At 42.4% G+C, this 18,333-nt stretch overlaps 2 protein-coding genes across 4 annotated transcripts in view; one reads left to right on the top strand and one right to left on the bottom strand.

The window, feature by feature from the left end:
• The window catches only part of LOC142932588 (NLR family CARD domain-containing protein 3-like), a 216,297-nt gene that overhangs the window by 150,954 nt on the left and 47,010 nt on the right, over positions 1-18,333 (top strand). The gene's annotated exons all lie outside the window — the stretch shown is intronic.
• Positions 3,293-18,205, bottom strand: LOC142932591 (protein NLRC3-like). Of its 3 annotated transcripts, none has more exons than XM_076076520.1 (11): positions 15,166-18,205; positions 12,609-12,690; positions 12,012-12,125; positions 11,767-11,880; positions 10,995-11,073; positions 10,611-10,839; positions 8,653-10,468; positions 8,385-8,558; positions 8,061-8,234; positions 5,762-5,808; positions 3,293-5,622 (listed from the first exon to the last, which is right to left on the bottom strand). In XM_076076520.1, exons 2-11 carry the CDS (start codon positions 12,674-12,676, stop codon positions 5,090-5,092), a joined length of 3,348 nt encoding a protein of 1,115 aa, XP_075932635.1. In that variant the 5' UTR covers positions 12,677-12,690; positions 15,166-18,205; the 3' UTR covers positions 3,293-5,089. The 3 variants fall into 3 exon arrangements, with proteins under 3 accessions (XP_075932635.1, XP_075932636.1, XP_075932634.1); XM_076076521.1 differs by having other exon boundaries at positions 15,171-18,205; XM_076076519.1 differs by lacking the exon at positions 15,166-18,205 and having other exon boundaries at positions 12,609-13,805.

The following is an 18,333-nucleotide window of genomic DNA, read 5'->3' as shown; positions in this document are numbered from 1 at the left end:
TCAGTTTGCAGCTCTCTTCTGTCCTCAGCAGGTCTGTGTAGAAAAGGAGCTCCGTGCTTCACTTCAACTTCAACTTCAATCGTGACGCAGCTTCTTATCCTTCATCAGAGAGAGGGTGTGTTCTCACATCACCATCAAAGTATGCAGTCTGACTGGTTGGACTGAGTCTCAGTCTGAGCTGCGTTCACAGGATCAAATGTCATTGTGAACAGAAACCTCCTCACAGCTCAAACAAGAGTCTTTCAGGATCAAACTCAGCATCTGTGGAAAAATCATTTGAACTTGTAAAGAGTTGCTTTGACATCAGACTGGATTCTGTTGTTTAGACCAGATAGTTTAGAGGATCCATGCACGCCCCTCTTTGTCACCTTGTCTTCTTGTATGTAGACTAGTAGGGAACAGATGATCAAGCAGAAACCTTTGCAGCAAATGTTGTGTAGAGTTTATCTTGAATAAATACATTCACTAAGACAACAGAGTCTGACCTGAGAGTGTTTTTATTCTTCACTCCACTTTGTGGATCTGGTTGAACCTGTTGGGGCGGGACAACTTACCCACGTATCAGTCTGAAGCTGCGTTTTAAATCATTTACTTTTTTTACTTTTAGGACATACTGCAGCTTCCTTACAAAGTACATACTGATGCATGCAGTCTGCATTTAATTGGGACGTAGGTGTGTCTCAATTCAGGGGCTGCATCCTTCGGAGGACCCTGCCTTCGCGCTCTACGTCGGCCGCGTCCTTTGAGGACAGCGAAAGGCTGGACCAAGCATTCTTCGAAATGAGATGGTCTACGCTCCAGAGGACTTCCTGTTTGCGTCACCAGCCATTCCGCCCCCCCCTTGCTGTTCTCATCGTCGTGATATTTCAGGTTGATAACCTGTCTACCTGAGCTCACGTTGGTCCATTTATGTACATAATATGAAGTATAAATCACCTATAAAATCGTCACAATCTCAGTAAGATATTATTCAACCTCTGAGGTTTGAAAGTGAAGTTATTAAAAGTTACTTTACAAGGCTAACTATGGTTGGATGCAGGCAGACGAGCTGTGGATAATAGCGCATCGGCTAACGTTATTTAGCTTGTTAGTTACGTCACGTAACTTAACCAATCATTTTAACACACATGTGATGTTATGAGATCGCTTTTTTTGTTTTAACATTAGTATCGGTGACATTCGAGTGAGTTGAAACCCGATACTTAGATTTAAAAGCGAATCCTGCCGCTTCTCCAGCTCCTGCATCACTCGCCACCAAGTTGGTTAAAATAAAATTTTAGTCGCAGCCGCTGTGACGTAACCTGTCTACAAATGCAGCCTCCGAAGGATGCAGCCCCTGAATTGAGACACACTGCTTCCTCATTACATGGCACATTGAACTTTGACCCTCTTGCTCATATATCTGCTGTGCAAAGGATTGTGGGTCAGAATAGCCAGGAAAGCATGCTGGCTTGCATACTGCAAAGTTTGACCGCATGTAGAACACAAACTTTAATTCCTAGAGCAAACAGGTGGATACAGCACAACCACTGTCAAAAACAACCTGCAGGAAAGTCAAAATATCCTCAAGGGAGCAGGAAGGTGGAGCGAGGTCCTTGATCTTAGACCAGTCCATAAACGAGTCAAGTAAGCCCTCTAAGGGGAGGAGAAATGTGCATTCTGATACGTGTAGAGGTACCACAAGTGTAGGCACGTCCGGCTACCGTGGCGGGTCAGTCCCACCTCCAACGTCTGTTGTATCGTTTGGTCATCACTTATTTGTTTCTCCCACACCATCCAGCGTGGTTACTGCTCGAGTGCGACACCTGGCCGGGTCATGAAGTCATAGCCTCTGAGTCAGGACAGCATGTTCTGGAGGCGAGCTGGTCCTCTCTGTGTCAGGAAAAGGAGTTGTAGAGGTGTACTGCCTAACAACAGGGGGGTCAGAAGGTGAATTGGCCTCTTTTGATTCAGGAAAGGAGGTTCTAGAGGTGACCCCGTCCCGCCTGAGTCACGACAATGGGTCAATTAAAGTTAAAATTAATTTTAAATGAACGACGAATTTAATTGAAAGACATTAATCAATGATATATGTCACTGATTCTACCTGGTTTCATTGTACTCTTCATCATGTTTTATTGTTTATTAAATATTATGTCCATGTACACCGTGACAAGAACTCCGTAGCAACCCTGAAATTGAGATTAAATTGATTAATATCAAATTTTAAAGTTTTCCCTATTTTTCCAAAATCGTGTGGCGTACTAAATTTAATCTTATATAAAATTCTGTTCGTTAAACTAATGGTGCCTTATGGTGTAAGCTGAGTACCATCATTCTTTTATACTAATGTATGGGTTTATAAATCATAATTGAATTATGATTAATAGTTACATAGTTTTATATTAATTATTATTTCTTAAATCTGCTACCAGCAATAACGCTACACCTATGAGGTAGGATCTTACCAAATGATTAATATAGAAGCATAGGCTTATTCATTAGCATGAATAATTAAGTTATATATTCCCTTTATTCACAATTGGATGTGTCTCTCTCCTTAGGAATGTAGATACTCATAGAACAAGAGAGGTTGGGTCATAAAACCTCGTAGGTCTATCCAGGCACGTGGTAACATGAGAGTCCAACTACTTAGTGACCTAGGGGTCAGTTTATTATAAGATTTTAAGGTTAAAGATTTTTTTTTGTCATCGTTGTTACAGAACACTGTTCAACAAAACTACCAGACACAAGATCAGTTTCTTTCCACTGATGAACACTGAACTTCACATAGAGTCAATAACCCTAAACAGCCTCTGAACCTATAGATTATATATCTACAGTTTAAACATGTACAAATCATGTCATCTCTCCTGCACACTGTATACAACACCCTTTACACTGTAAAGATATGTCTACACTGTGTATAGATATATGTATATACACACGTATAGACTGTGTATAGGCATTTATACACTGTATATAGATATACTGCATATAACCACCCCAACTCATGTCAGTTGATTTAAAAATAAAATAAAATAAAAATATAACGACTTATTGTGTCTGTTTATTTCCTTGTTTACTTTAATAAAAGATAATAACTTCTTCGAATCAGTACAAACTTCTTCAGTTCAAGACTTGATAGGACGCCCCCTGCTGGGTGAACAACACCATAATCCTACACACAATGTACTAAATACTGATCATATAGTAAACTCTCTCAGCAGCTGCTATATACAAAAAAATCAACTACCATTTTAGAGTAAATGTTGACATTTACTGTTGGAAAGTCACAGAGCTCAGTTAAAAGTACATCAGATACAACTTTTATTTGCTACATTTTTATGCGTTTCTAACACAGGTGGTCGCTGCAGGCTGAGGCCTAATGGGCTGGAGGATAGCTGACAGGAGGCATGCTGGGAATCAGGGGTGTTTAGAAAGCTTTAAGCCCAGTCAGTTAAATAACTCCCCAGTCATGGCATTGACGATGCCTCCCTATGTGCAAACCTTCAAAGAAGCCTCCTTAATCTCCTTACTAGGAGCTCTCCTCCACTCCCCATACAATCAGAGGAAGGAATAACTCAGTTCCTGTAGCTCCTCTTTAAATGATCAATCTGCTGGGTCCATATTTGAGTTGGTTCATACCGTCAAAAGAAAACTGGGGAAGAATCCAAATGTAAATAGACACAGAAGGATGATAATCAGTGATTTCAATAAAGAAATAGCCAAAACAAAACTTAGAAAGCAGGTGAGTCCAAAAAATAAGAACTGAAAATCCAACAAGCGAAAGGTAAATCGTACATGCACACAAGATATATTAACAGGAACATAGCAAACAAACCAACAACCAGTGAGCGAGGATATGTGGGGGTCTTCTTCTCTGGTGTTTGTAGGACTGAAATGTGTTGCATTCTGCTGCTACACTCTCAACACAGACAGGAAAGGATTCACAGAAAACTCTAGTATGCTGTTGTGTGTATTAATATTGTAACGGACTGAGTTATGTTATAAGTGTGTTATTGTGTTATCGATAAGTTGGTTGTTGCATTTACTGAGGTCAGTGAAGGCCTCATGCCTGCGAAGCTGTAAATCCTGTCAATCACCCGAGCTACCTATGGGGGTGGGTAGCACACAGGAGCATACCTGGGATTGGCAGAGAGAGTGAGGGGGGATGTTGTTGTTTGTGCTGCTAGCTTGTTGAGAGTTGCTGGGAGCAGATGGTTAAGCTTGTTAGTGAACGTTTTAACGGTATTGACTGTTGTTTGGCGTAGGCTACGGCCCACAGTAGCCTGTGTACTGTCCGCTAATAAAACACCACAAATAAGATAACGTCTCGTAGCTTTCCTTACCAAGGGTCGCTACAATATGAACAGTGTTGAGAATGCTACAGTTACTCCCTGTGACCACTGGAGGAAAACTTTGGAGGGAGGATGAAGTGAAATTAAAACGTTACACGAGATTAATTTAGTTCAGTTTGAAAAGCTGCAGATTATTGCATTTTTTTACCTGTTTGATGTCAGACCAATGTGACACTATCTTTAGTATAGTAACGCCAATGAAAAGGTGTACAACCTCGCTGCGTGCCTATTTCTACATTTTTACTTGGAGCATCTTTAACCTTCTGGTCCATATGTTGATTTATTTTTATTTCAAGGTCACTTATCAAAGTTTGTTCATTTGTTACACAATGATCAAAGTAAATAATGAATTTAGTTTGTTCAAATCAAAACAACTCTTTACAAGTTGTGATTGTTTTTGTGATTGATGCTAAATTTGATCCAGAAAGACGTTTCGTAGGTTTTTCTTTACACAAACAAATCTTTCAAGACAACAAAGTTCAGTTTTATACACGAAGTCAAACATGTTTCACACCTTCTCTCAGACAACAGATCATTTCAGGTCATTACATGGACCTCACTCAACTCTTTCAGACATCCATCTGCAGCACCACAAGTCCCAGAGAGCTCTCAACCCCACAGAGTCCAGACCAGCTCTGGTACCCCTCACCTGCTGGTACGAACTAACATCAGCTGTGTGAGATCCTGTACACACTGAACTATCTGGTGAGCAGAGAGAAAGTTTCTCTAGCAGGAGGAGACTCTCCCTCCTACAGAGAACACAGAGACACTGAGGAACCAGACCTGGACCCAAACCCAGGATAAAGAGTTTCAGTGAATGTGGTGTTGAAGGTGTGGATGTGGATCAGTGTGTCAGAGGAGACTCTGTAGAAGGACAGAGAGCCAGCAGGACAGTCCACATACACTGCTACTCTACCAGAGGAGGAGGAGGAGGAGGAGGAGATGAGTGTTGCTGTCTTATTGTGACAGACACAGTAACCATCATCAGCGCAATCCAGTCTCCAGGACTGATCATTCCATCCAAACCGACAGTCTCTACTGTCTCCTCTCCTTCTGATTCCTCTGTAACTCACTGATATAGAAACTCTTCCGCTCCACTCGACCTCCCAGTAACAGCGACCAGTCAGACCAGTTCTACACATCAGCTGAGTCCGGTAGTCAAACCTGTCTGGATGATCAGGATATGACTGATCCTCCTCCATATGTGTCACCTTCCTGTTGTTGTCAGACAGTTTGAGTTTTCTGTGTACTGTGTTTATGTCGAGTGTGAGTTCACAGGAATCTGATGGAGAGAACAAGACACAATACAGCTGCAGTTATTAATCTATCATCTGTTTGATGATGACATCAGAGATGTGAATGAGTGATGTCACAGTTTGAAGATGCTTTGTTTTCATGAATCAAATTCAAAGCACACTTACACTTCCTCAGACCTGGTCTGAACCATCGGACTCCAGCAGGCTCCACCCTGAAAGGAGGAGGGGGGTCAGAGCAGCATGAAACATGGACATTACATCGCTCTCATACACAGAGCTTTGTTATTCATGTTCACATAGAGCACTTATTATTAATCAGCTCATATTCTTTTACTTCACTGGTGCTTCTTCTGATTGGCCGATGACGACAGCTCGATATGTTCACTTATTCATGATATATTATTATCAGTATTATATTGACTCAGATTCCTCTACCAGTCAGTCAGTAAATCAAATGTTTAAACCTGCATCAATTGATTTCTTTGTCCACTTGTGGTTCAGTGAAATCAAGCTGTAAACACAACATGTGACATATTATCAGCTTATAAAGTAGTTGTTTCGAACATGATATCAACCAGCTGCTTCCACATCCAGCAGTTATACATCAACATGATGATTCATCAGGAGTCTTTGTGTTTGTGTCACCTGATGAATGGTAGTCCAATATTCTATCTCTTTTAGCTCTGTTTTTGGTCTCCACAGGTCTCATGATGGAAATATCTGTCTCCTTGCTAGGCTAAAAAAACTCTGTAAAGCTGCAGAGATGGAGATAATTCTCTGTGGGTTCATCACCACCACGCGACTCTTCACCATTACACAGAGTCAGCTGATCCATTGTCAATATAGAAGTATTGATTGTTGGATGTTTTGGTCCTGACAAGCGACCTCTTGTGTTTGTGTAATAATGACTGTTGTCTCTCAGAAGTAAAGGAGGAAGTAGCCTGAAATCACTACAACACCACAAACACTCTGATGGAGGAGGTCGGGTGGATGGTTGGATGTACAAAGCTGTTCACATCCCGTCTCCTAGCAACAGTCAACACTCGTTTCTATTATCTGTAATCTGGGGGTGAAAACATTACAGTTCAAGTCTGTCTGCAGCCACAGAGCACTGCCTGTGTCCCCCTATAACTTTGGTCCAGTCCTAAATGAACCTCTTTGGGCTCTGACACACCATGTCCACAATCAGCTGTTGGTTCTTCACTGAGCGTCTGTGGCCGACTGTCACCTGTAGTTTTAACAAGTCGCCTCTTATCATCCAGGGAACTGGCTCTCAGTGCAAAACAAACCAAAACCAGGTAAAGCTAAACTCCTTTAAAACAGAAAAACATTCCTATTGTGATGATTTATCAAGACGGTTCAGATTGTTTCTGTCTGTTTGTCTTTTCACAATAATGTCTGGACTAAAGGGCAACACACACGAGCATCAAAACATCATCTATTGTTTGATATGAGCCCACAAACCTGCAGCGTGACTACGTTCAGTGTTTCCCCTACCATTATATTAGCGGGGCGCCCCACCCCCCCTTGAAGGTCAAAGTCATTTAAGGTTACCTTTCCTATAGAACAGGTCTATACCTTATTATTTTATTAAACAAACTAAATAGCCTTGTTATTTATCTTATTTACACAACGGCATATCATTTCTGTCTCTAAATGGTCCCGCATTTACAATTCTCCTCTGCTCTCTGTATCGCACACAGCGGAGTTCCGCCCCGATGCGCGCGCACACACACAGACACGCGCGCACACACACAGACACTTGCGCGCACACAGACACTTGCGCGCACACACAGGTGAGCACACTTCCACCAGTGGACAGAGAGCGAGCGTCGGAAAATATGCTGCATCAACAACCTGAAAAGCAGACAACAATATCTGCGCTCCCAGGGTGGTGAAGATGGCAACACTCGCTCTCCTGCGAATAGCAGCCGGAGTAGCTCTCCTGCTCCGGGTCCAAGTACAGAAAAGAGCCCAAGTACTGCACACTTTGTGGATAATTGTCATAAAAAGAAATGTTCCGATGTTTAGTTCAATGTACAGTTCAAATAATTGTTCAGTTGTTATATTGACTGCTGTCATTAACCCACCCCCCAAAGCTGTAAACCTAGGGGAAACACTGACATTGACGCATGTCAACCCACCATGATGCCCGTCGACGTGTCGGGATACACCAATGTTCTATTTTCTAATGTTGAAACAAGACAACGATCCAGAGAAACAACAGTTTCATCACCTTCCCTCCCTGTTTTGGCTCATCCTGGCTACTGTTCCCTGACTACTTCTGTCTGTATTGATGGTCTGATGTGGGACACAAACAGTTTGATGAGTCTCTGGTAGTTTGAGGTCAGCTTGGTGTGTCAGGGTCATATTAACCAGGCTGATAGTGTAAGAGAGAAAAAGTCTCCAGCTCTACCTCCTCTATCAGACTGATTGTCTGTGGCTGCAGCAGGCCTTTTCATACCTGAGAGTTTCCAGTCTCCAGTGTGGATCCTTCAGTCCAGCAGACAGCAGCTTCACTCCTGAGTCTCCTGGATGATTGTAGCTCAGGTCCAGCTCTCTCAGATGGGAGGGGTTGGAGCTCAGAGCTGAGGCCAGAGAAGCAAAGCCTTCCTCTGTGATCAGACAGCCTGACAGGCTACAAACACACAAAACAACACACAAGTCACATGATCAGAGGGAACTATGAGGGCTGGGAGGTTTATGTTTATTATTGTCATCACCAATCTGTTTGTGTGTAAACTTTAAATTTAGTACTTAGTCCAAGAAAAGTAATTCACAGGGTCACCTGAGAGTTTCCAGTTCACAGTATGGACTCTCTAGTCCAGCAGAAAGCAGCTTCACTCCTGAATTCTGCAGGTTGTTGTTACTCAGGTCCAGCTCTCTCAGACTAGAGGACTGGGAGCTGAGAACTGAGGACAGAGCTTCACAACTTCTCTCTGAGAGGTTACAGTCACTCAGTCTGAAGAGACAATGATGAAGAAAAAATAAACAATAAGTAGAAAAGATAAAGTATTTAAGTTATGATCTATGAATCTAACTATCTCTGTACTTACAGAGCTTTGTTGGAGACTTTGACCACTGCCAGCAGCCTCAGAAGAGCCTCCTCTGAAGCAGAGTATTTCTTCAGGTCAAACACGTCCAGGTCTTTTTCTGATGACAGTAAGATGAAGACCAGAGCTGACCACTGAGCAGGAGACAGTTCATCTGTGGAGAGACGTCCTGAACTCAGGGACTGTTGGATCTCCTCCACTAGAGAACCATCATTCAGTTCATTCAGACAGTGGAACAGATTGATGCTTTTCTCTGGAGACACATTCTCACTGATCTTCTTCTTGATGTACTGGACTGTTCTCTGATTGGTCTGTGAGCTACTTCCTGTCTGTGTCAGTAGCCCTTGTAGGAGAGTCTGATTGGTCTCCAGTGAAAGACCCAGGAGGAAGCGGAGGAACAAGTCCAGGTGTCCATTTGGACTCTGTAAGGCCTTGTCCACAGCACTGTGGTAGAGATGTATTAGTTCAGGTTTGTCTCTAAAGACTTCAGACAACCGGGAGGTTGTTTGTTCTTCTGACAGCAGATTCACTCCAGAGTTGATGAAGGTCAGATGGACATGAAGAGCAGCCATAAACTCCTGAACACTCAGATGGACGAAGCAGAACACCTTGTCCTGGTACAGTCCTCTCTCCTCTCTAAAGATCTGTGTGAACACTCCTGAGTACAGTGAGGCTGCTCTGATATCGATGCCACACTCTGTCAGGTCGGATTCATAGAAGATCAGGTTCCCTTTCTGCAGCTGATCAAAAGCCAGTTCTCCCAGAGACTCAGTCATCTTCCTGCTCTCTGGACTCCAGTGTGGATCTGTCTCAGCTCCTCCATCATACTTGACCTTCTTCAGTTTGGACTGAACCACCAGGAAGTGGATGTACATCTCAGTCAGGGTCTTGGGCAGCTCTCCTCCCTCTCTGGTCTTCAACACATCCTCCAGAACTGTAGCAGTGATCCAGCAGAAGACTGGGATGTGGCACATGATGTGGAGGCTTCGTGAGGTCTTGATGTGGGAGATGATCCTGCTGGCCTGCTCCTCATCTCTGAATCTCTTCCTGAAGTACTCCTCCTTCTGTGGGTCAGTGAACCCTCTGACCTCTGTCACCATGCCAACACACTCAGGAGGGATCTGATTGGCTGCTGCAGGTCGTGTGGTTATCCAGAGGCGAGCAGAGGGAAGCAGTTTCCCCCTGATGAGGTTTGTCAGCACCACATCCACTGAGGTGGACTCTGTAACATCAGTCAGGATCTCATTGTTGTGGAAGTCCAGAGGAAGTCGGCACTCATCCAGACCGTCAAAGATGAACAGAACCAGGAACTCTTCAAACCTGCAGATTCCTGCTTCTTTGGTTTCAGTGAAGAAGTGATGAACAAGTTCCACCAAGCTGTACTGTTTCTCTTTCAGCACATTCAGCTCTCTGAAAGTGAATGGAAATGTGAACTGTATGTCCTGGTTGGCTTTGTCTTCAGCCCAGTCCAGAGTGAACTTCTGTGTTAAGACTGTTTTCCCAATGCCAGCCACTCCCTTTGTCATCACTGTTCTGATTGGTTCCTCTCTTCCAGGTGAGGCTTTAAAGAGGTCTTCTTGTCTGATGGTTGTTTCTGGTCTGTCTGGTTTCCTGGATGCTGTTTCAATCTGTCTGACCTCATGTTCATTATTGACCTCTGCAGTCCCTCCCTCTGTGATGTAGAGCTCTGTGTAGATCTGATTCAGAAGGGTTGGGTTTCCTGCTTTAGCGATTCCCTCAAACACACACTGGAACTTCTTCTTCAGGTTAGATTTGAGTTCACGCTGACCAACTGGAGCAAGAAGTGCTGAATGACTTCCTGAATAAAAACAAAGAACATGAATGAATAAATTATTAGACAAATATATCAACATATCTGAATATATTCTGGTCCATCTCTTGAGACTTTATTAAATGTCCCATTCATCCAGCATGTTAAATCTTTAGAGAAATCCTCTTACTGCTCTGCAGACAGTCAGCCAGCTCCTCCTGCTTCATTGTCCTCAGGAAGTGCAGTGTGATCTTCACAAATGCCTCCCTGCTGCTCCTCCTCTGCTCTTCATCCTCACCGTCCAGCACCTCCTCATCCTGCCTCTGACTCTCTAAGCATTCTGGGTAATCTGAACTCAGTCCCTTCTGGATCTTCTTCAGCTCGTTCTTCACAAAAGTGACGATGTTCTCCTCCAGCAGCTGGAACAGAATATTCTATGAATGACACAAAGTAAAACCATGGAACCAAACATCAGATCCATGTTGGACAGACTGACAATCCACTGGTCTACAAAGTGCAGCATGGAGATGATTGTGAACAGAATAGATGTGAAAGTAGTTGTACATGTACAGACCATAAATATGGAGTCCAGGTGTGTTTGATGCTGCTGGGCAGACTGACCTCTGGGAACCTCTGAGCTCTCCTGGTCCTCTCTGTGGAGGAATCATGAAGAATCAGCTCACATTGTGTCTGTCCACACAGAGACATACACAAATTAAAGGTCCATGAAGTGATATCTGGATGTGGATCAGATGAGTCCCTGTAGTGGTAAAGGTTTACTAGTCCTGCTGATCCCACTGAGAATAAACAGCTCAGTCTTTCAGCTCACTGTTTTCTTCACCAGTCAGTTTGGTTTAGTCCCAACAGCTCTCCGCAAGCCCTCCATGTAACTCTCCCTCCCTCACTGTACACTGCTGAAGTGCACTGGAGCAAGGCACCCAGAACCTCCAGCTGCTTCAGTGGAGCGTCTCAGTGTCAGACTGGTTGTACTGGGCAGCTCCCAGTATGAAAGAATGAGACTAAACCAGTAAAATGTCTCAGTTCAAACATGAGTCATCACAGATGAGAAAGTAGGAGGAGTTTGAACTTGTCTCTCAGCTCTCTTCATGTACTATTCCCTTAACGCCACTTTTTATGTGAACAGCTGCGGTCGACACTATGAATGTCTTCAGGAGAGACTGTCTGAACATGTGAGAAGTTATCTCCATATATATTCAAACAACATCACGTCTCCCTCTCTCCATGACTGACGGCTTTTCCCAACAAATCGAAAAACTTTAGATTTCAGATGTCGTATAAAGTTATTTTCTAGCATAACCCGACTCTTACTGTCAGTTACAGCTTACATCTGATCAGCACATGGAGGTTGTCCTTTAAAGTCAATTAAATGTTGCTTTGACTGGTTGCTCTTGAAGGACAGACAGCTGGCCTCGGGACAGTCTGGTCTCTGCTGCTGGACCCTGAAACAAAAACAGCACAGAAAAATATGGATGTTGTAGAAAAACTGAAGATAAATGTTAAATCTTTAAACAGAAAATAACTAGAATGGTTAGAAGTTAGAAATGCCTTATTGTCAGTTATAAATTCTTACCTTCCATCAGACGATTTTCTAAAATCAAGAGGACTCTCCATGGACGCATCTCTCTTCAAGGACACACAGCTGGGTCCAGGTCCAGGTTCTGGAGATTCTGGTCTCTGATGGTTCCTGAAACAAAAACAGTATTGACACTAGCACATATTGAATAAACTTTGTCCTTGACAAAGTAATGAAGAAAAACATGTCATGTGTCCACTTTATTAAGTACATCTGTGAAGTCTAAAACAATTCAATAAAACAGTGCTGCACTAAATTCTACCTTTACAAAGATGATAATGTTCAGTTGTGGTGTCAGAAATGTGTTAAATCAGTTCTATGTGAATTACTGAAGTAACAGTTAAAGGTGGTGTTGTAATGGACTACATTAGACTGACTCAGTTAAAGGTGGTGTTGTATTGGACTACATGATACTGAGAGCTGTGTTTGAGGGTCCGAATATTAGGAACCCCTCTGAATATAAAGAAGTCTGGTACAACACCATCAGTAACTTTGACCTCAGTGATAAAACATAATGAACTGAGTGAACTCCTCTGTGACGGTGTCAGTAAAAAGTGAACACTATGTGTGAACAGTGAGAGATGGTCATCTCACCTCTGAGCTTTGGTCCGGCTGGTTTTAGAGGGAGGGACTCCCTCCTCTCTGTCCTCACACTGATTCATAGCAGAGTCCACACCTTCACACAAACACAACAACATTATTTCTCTTCATCATGACAAACACACACAGCTCATTCACCTCAATACTAAAGACACTCATGGGACAGTTTCCATGTTGTTGTCACTTTGAGCTGCAGAGTCATCTCTAAGAAATGACGTTCACAATGCTCTTTAGTCTGTTGGCTTGTTTGAAGACTAGAGGAAGACACTTCATGTTCTTTGGGGATGACGTCACATTTCACTTCTATTTGACTGACTTTGAAAAGCTCTTCAACGTTTGAAATGTTCCTCTGTTTCCACGTCTACTACATCCAGTCAGAGCATGAAGCAGCTAGTCCTATAATCCAAAATCAGTCATGTGACCTTGTTAGCTGCTGCTGAATTCACATCACTTTGTACCTTCATGTGTAGAGGAACCAATGAGAGCAGAGCTCTCTGATCAGCACTCATTCATCTTCTACATCAGAGGTCTTCAACAGGGGGTCCGCGACCCCTAGGGGGTCAGCGGAGGTACTGCAGGGGGGTCGTGACATTTTTGGTTGATTAGACAATTTTTCATTATTATTTCTTTTCTCTTTTTTCATTTCTTTTTTTTTCCTGTTTTTTTGACACAAATTTAAATGTCTTTAAATACACATATTGTAGCGAATGGATAAATGGAGGCAGAAGATGTTATCTTTCAGTCAGAAATGCACACATTCAGCCACACACAGGAGGTCTCTCAAGCTGGGCACCGGTTCACTCACAGCTCGAGACTAGCCTGGACCTGTCCCTTTAAGCCTCCTGCACACAAAGAGGAAGACCCGCCCCTATCGCTGCTGTGCCAATCACGAGGCCGCATGTTACATGCATTGCTCTGTCAGGTTCCCCGTGATTGACCGAGAGCCTATTCAGTCCCCAGCCGACTAAGATCCCAGACACAAGGACGCACGCTGCAATATTATTTGAAAAGAAGATACCGTTGTACATTTACTTCACCCACGAATCCTTGTGCAATCATGTTTGCAAGATATTCCTGCTAAAACACTGCAGCTCCTATCAACAACAGCCAACTACTGAGACCAGTATATTATGCCAAGTGTGTGGACATTGTTATGAACGAAAATGGATCGTTTTGTAACTCGACCAAAAAACATGAATCTTTCCATTATTTTAATAGTTCAGTATTGTATGTAAGATAACAGGTATGTTTATGCATGGCAGTGGCACTAATAGGCCATCACTCATTTTTGTTTCCACATTTATGTTTAAAATGAAAACGTTAATTTGAATAGCTTGTATGCATGATTATCATGCAATTGACAGACAATGTTGATATTGGCATTGGTATCAGTTGACAAGGTATGTTTATAAATGGCAGTGGCACGGCCTCCCTACTCACTGTACCTTGCACATGTTTAAAATAGAAACATGAATATATGAACCTGTGTATTATTTGAATAGCTTAGTATTGAATGCACAATAACAAGGTATGTTTGTACATGGCACTAGGCCCAGTTTAATATAAAACAAAATTGTATACAATATATATAGTACGGGGTCCCTGCTCCATCCCTCTATCAGTTTGGGGGTCCTTGGCCTGAAAAGCATTGAAGACCTCTTCTCTACATCAACGTCCTGATTCTCTCTAATGGAGTCACCACTGATGTCTCCTCTCAATGAGGCTGTTAGTGGAGCTGTCGTCCTCTGGTGGCTCAAAGGGAAACTGTCACCTTGAACTTGCTCTCAAATTGCAAAATAAATGCTCTCAAATAAAGACAGGAAAGTGACTCAATATAATTGTGACTTGAGTTGTTTTTACAGTGAAAACTCAAAGCACAGGAGGAAACTTGCTTTCAAAATGGCTGCTCAGGAACTATATAGAAAAAAAGTGGCTCAATAAAAGGCCGACTACAACCTGCTGATAAATATGCACACTTTGAAAAATAACGTTTTCATAAACGTTTTCAAACAGTTCCCATTAAAAATATTATATTCTTCAACAATAAAATAACATTAAATATTTAATAATTGACTACAACCTGGTGATCAATGAGAGAAAAAGTGAACACTAAAGAAAACACAAACACATTCAAACACTATCAAAAATGGAGTAAATGTGTTGAGAAGCAGATGAAGAAATGAACATGAAGCTTTGTGGACTTAAAGGGTTGAAAGCAGCAGGTGAGAGCAAACAGAGAGTCTCTCAGGTGTGTTTCAGTGCAGAAACAAAGGCCCAGGTGAGCTCTCTGGTCCCTGCTGGGTCCTAGTGCTCCACATAAGTAACAGTCCTGACAGACCCCAGATCAGACTGAACTCCTCTTCTTCATCACAGTGTCATCATTCAAAGCAACACTTCATCTGGACTTCAACATTCAAACTAACAGCAGCTTCTCTCTGCCTGCTCACACATCTTGTTTCCCAGCTGACGTTTGTGTTTAAAAGCAGCTTTAAACAATCACACGTTCACAACAATCAATGACGTCATTTCAACCAATCACAGCTCCACTTACTGAACTTTTAGCATGAACTTCATCAGTTTGCAGCTCTCTTCTGTCCTCAGCAGGTCTGTGTAGAAAAGGAGCTCCGTGCTTCACTTCAACTTCAACTTCAATCGTGACGCAGCTTCTTATCCTTCATCAGAGAGAGGGTGTGTTCTCACATCACCATCACAGTATGCAGTCTGACTGGTTGGACTGAGCCTCAGTCTGAGCTGCGTTCACAGGATCAAATGTCATTGTGAACAGAAACCTCCTCACAGCTCAAACAAGAGTCTTTCAGGATCAAACTCAGCATCTGTGGAAAAATCATTTCAACTTGTAAAGAGTTGCTTTGACATCAGACTGGATTCTGTTGTTTAGACCAGATAGTTTAGAGGATCCATGCACGCCCCTCTTTGTCACCTTGTCTTCTTGTATGTAGACTAGTAGGGAACAGATGATCAAGCAGAAACCTTTGCAGCAAATGTTGTGTAGAGTTTATCTTGAATAAATACATTCACTAAGACAACAGAGTCTGACCTGAGAGTGTTTTTATTCTTCACTCCACTTTGTGGATCTGGTTGAACCTGTTGGGGCGGGACAACTTACCCATGTATCAGTCTCAAGCTGCGTTTTAAATCATTTACTTTTTTTACTTTTAGGACATACTGCAGCTTCCTTACAAAGTACATACTGATGCATGCAGTATGCATTTAATTGGGACGTAGGTGTGTCTCAATTCAGGGGCTGCATCCTTCGGAGGACCCTGCCTTCGCGCTCTACGTCGGCCGCGTCCTTTGAGGACAGCGAAAGGCTGGACCAAGCGTTCTTCGAAATGAGATGGTCTACGCTCCAGAGGACTTCCTGTTTGCGTCACCAGCCGTCCGTCCCCCCCTTGCTGTTCTCATCGCCGTGATATTTCAGGTTGATAACCTGTCTACCTGAGCTCACGTTGGTCCATTTATGTACATAATATGAAGTATAAATCACCTATAAAATCGTCACAATCTCAGTAAGATATTATTCAACCTCTGAGGTTTGAAAGTGAAGTTATTAAAAGTTACTTTACAAGGCTAACTATGGTTGGATGCAGGCAGACGAGCTGTGGATAATAGCGCATCGGCTAACGTTATTTAGCTTGTTAGTTACGTCACGTAACTTAACCGATCATTTTAACACACATGTGATGTTATGAGATCGCTTTTTTTGTTTTAACATTAGTATCGGTGACATTCGAGTGAGTTGAAACCCGATACTTACATTTAAAAGCGAATCCTGCCGCTTCTCCAGCTCCTGCATCACTCGCCACCAAGTTGGTTAAAATAAAATTTTCATCGGCACGCAATGCATCTTGGGATATGGTGGGCCGCGAAGGATACATCAGTTGTGTCCTCCGAATCTGGGACCAGAAGGCTGCATTCGTCGGCTGCATTTGAAGGAGTCTTCAAAAGCATACCAAATGGAACAGCCTAGTCGCAGCCGCTGTGACGTAACCTGTCTACAAATGCAGCCTCCGAAGGATGCAGCCCCTGAATTGAGACACACACTGCTTCCTCATTACATGGCACATTGAACTTTGACCCTCTTGCTCATATATCTGCTGTGCAAAGGATTGTGGGTCAGAATAGCCAGGAAAGCATGCTGGCTTGCATACTGCAAAGTTTGACCGCATGTAGAACACAAACTTTAATTCCTAGAGCAAACAGGTGGATACAGCACAACCACTGTCAAAAACAACCTGCAGGAAAGTCAAAATATCCTCAAGGGAGCAGGAAGGTGGAGCGAGGTCCTTGATCTTAGACCAGTCCATAAACGAGTCAAGTAAGCCCTCTAAGGGGAGGAGAAATGTGCATTCTGATACGTGTAGAGGTACCACAAGTGTAGGCACGTCCGGCTACCGTGGCGGGTCAGTCCCACCTCCAACGTCTGTTGTATCGTTTGGTCATCACTTATTTGTTTCTCCCACACCATCCAGCGTGGTTACTGCTCGAGTGCGACACCTGGCCGGGTCATGAAGTCATAGCCTCTGAGTCAGGACAGCATGTTCTGGAGGCGAGCTGGTCCTCTCTGTGTCAGGAAAAGGAGTTGTAGAGGTGTACTGCCTAACAACAGGGGGGTCAGAAGGTGAATTGGCCTCTTTTGATTCAGGAAAGGAGGTTCTAGAGGTGACCCCGTCCCGCCTGAGTCACGACAATGGGTCAATTAAAGTTAAAATTAATTTAAAATGAACGACGAATTTAATTGAAAGACATTAATCAATGATATATGTCACTGATTCTACCTGGTTTCATTGTACTCTTCATCATGTTTTATTGTTTATTAAATATTATGTCCATGTACACCGTGACAAGAACTCCGTAGCAACCCTGAAATTGAGATTAAATTGATTAATATCAAATTTTAAAGTTTTCCCTATTTTTCCAAAATCGTGTGGCGTCCTAAATTCAATCTTATATAAAATTCTGTTCGTTAAACTAATGGTGCCTTATGGTGTAAGCTGAGTACCATCATTCTTTTATACTAATGTATGGGTTTATAAATCATAATTGAATTATGATTAATAGTTACATAGTTTTATATTAATTATTATTTCTTAAATCTGCTACCAGCAATAACGCTACACCTATGAGGTAGGATCTTACCAAATGATTAATATAGAAGCATAGGCTTATTCATTAGCATGAATAATTAAGTTATATATTCCCTTTATTCACAATTGGATGTGTCTCTCTCCTTAGGAATGTAGATACTCATAGAACAAGAGAGGTTGGGTCATAAAACCTCGTAGGTCTATCCAGGCACGTGGTAACATGAGAGTCCAACTACTTAGTGACCTAGGGGTCAGTTTATTATAAGATTTTAAGGTTAAAGATTTTTTTTTGTCATCGTTGTTACAGAACAATGTTCAACAAAACTACCAGACAGAAGATCAGTTTCTTTCCACTGATGAACACTGAACGTCACATAGAGTCAATAACCCTAAACAGCCTCTGAACCTATAGATTATATATCTATAGTTTAAACATGTACAAATCATGTCATCTCTCCTGCACACTGTATACAACACTCTTTACACTGTAAAGACATGTCTACACTGTGTATAGATATATGTATATACACACGTATAGACTGTGTATAGGCATTTATACACTGTATATAGATATACTGCATATAACCACCCCAACTCATGTCAGTTGATTT

This window comes from Anarhichas minor, unplaced genomic scaffold, assembly GCF_050575085.1.
Source record: "Anarhichas minor isolate MPS153535 unplaced genomic scaffold, ASM5057508v1 ptg000058l, whole genome shotgun sequence".
NCBI lineage: Eukaryota > Metazoa > Chordata > Actinopteri > Perciformes > Anarhichadidae > Anarhichas > Anarhichas minor.
This window is presented reverse-complemented; position numbering and strand designations above follow the sequence as displayed.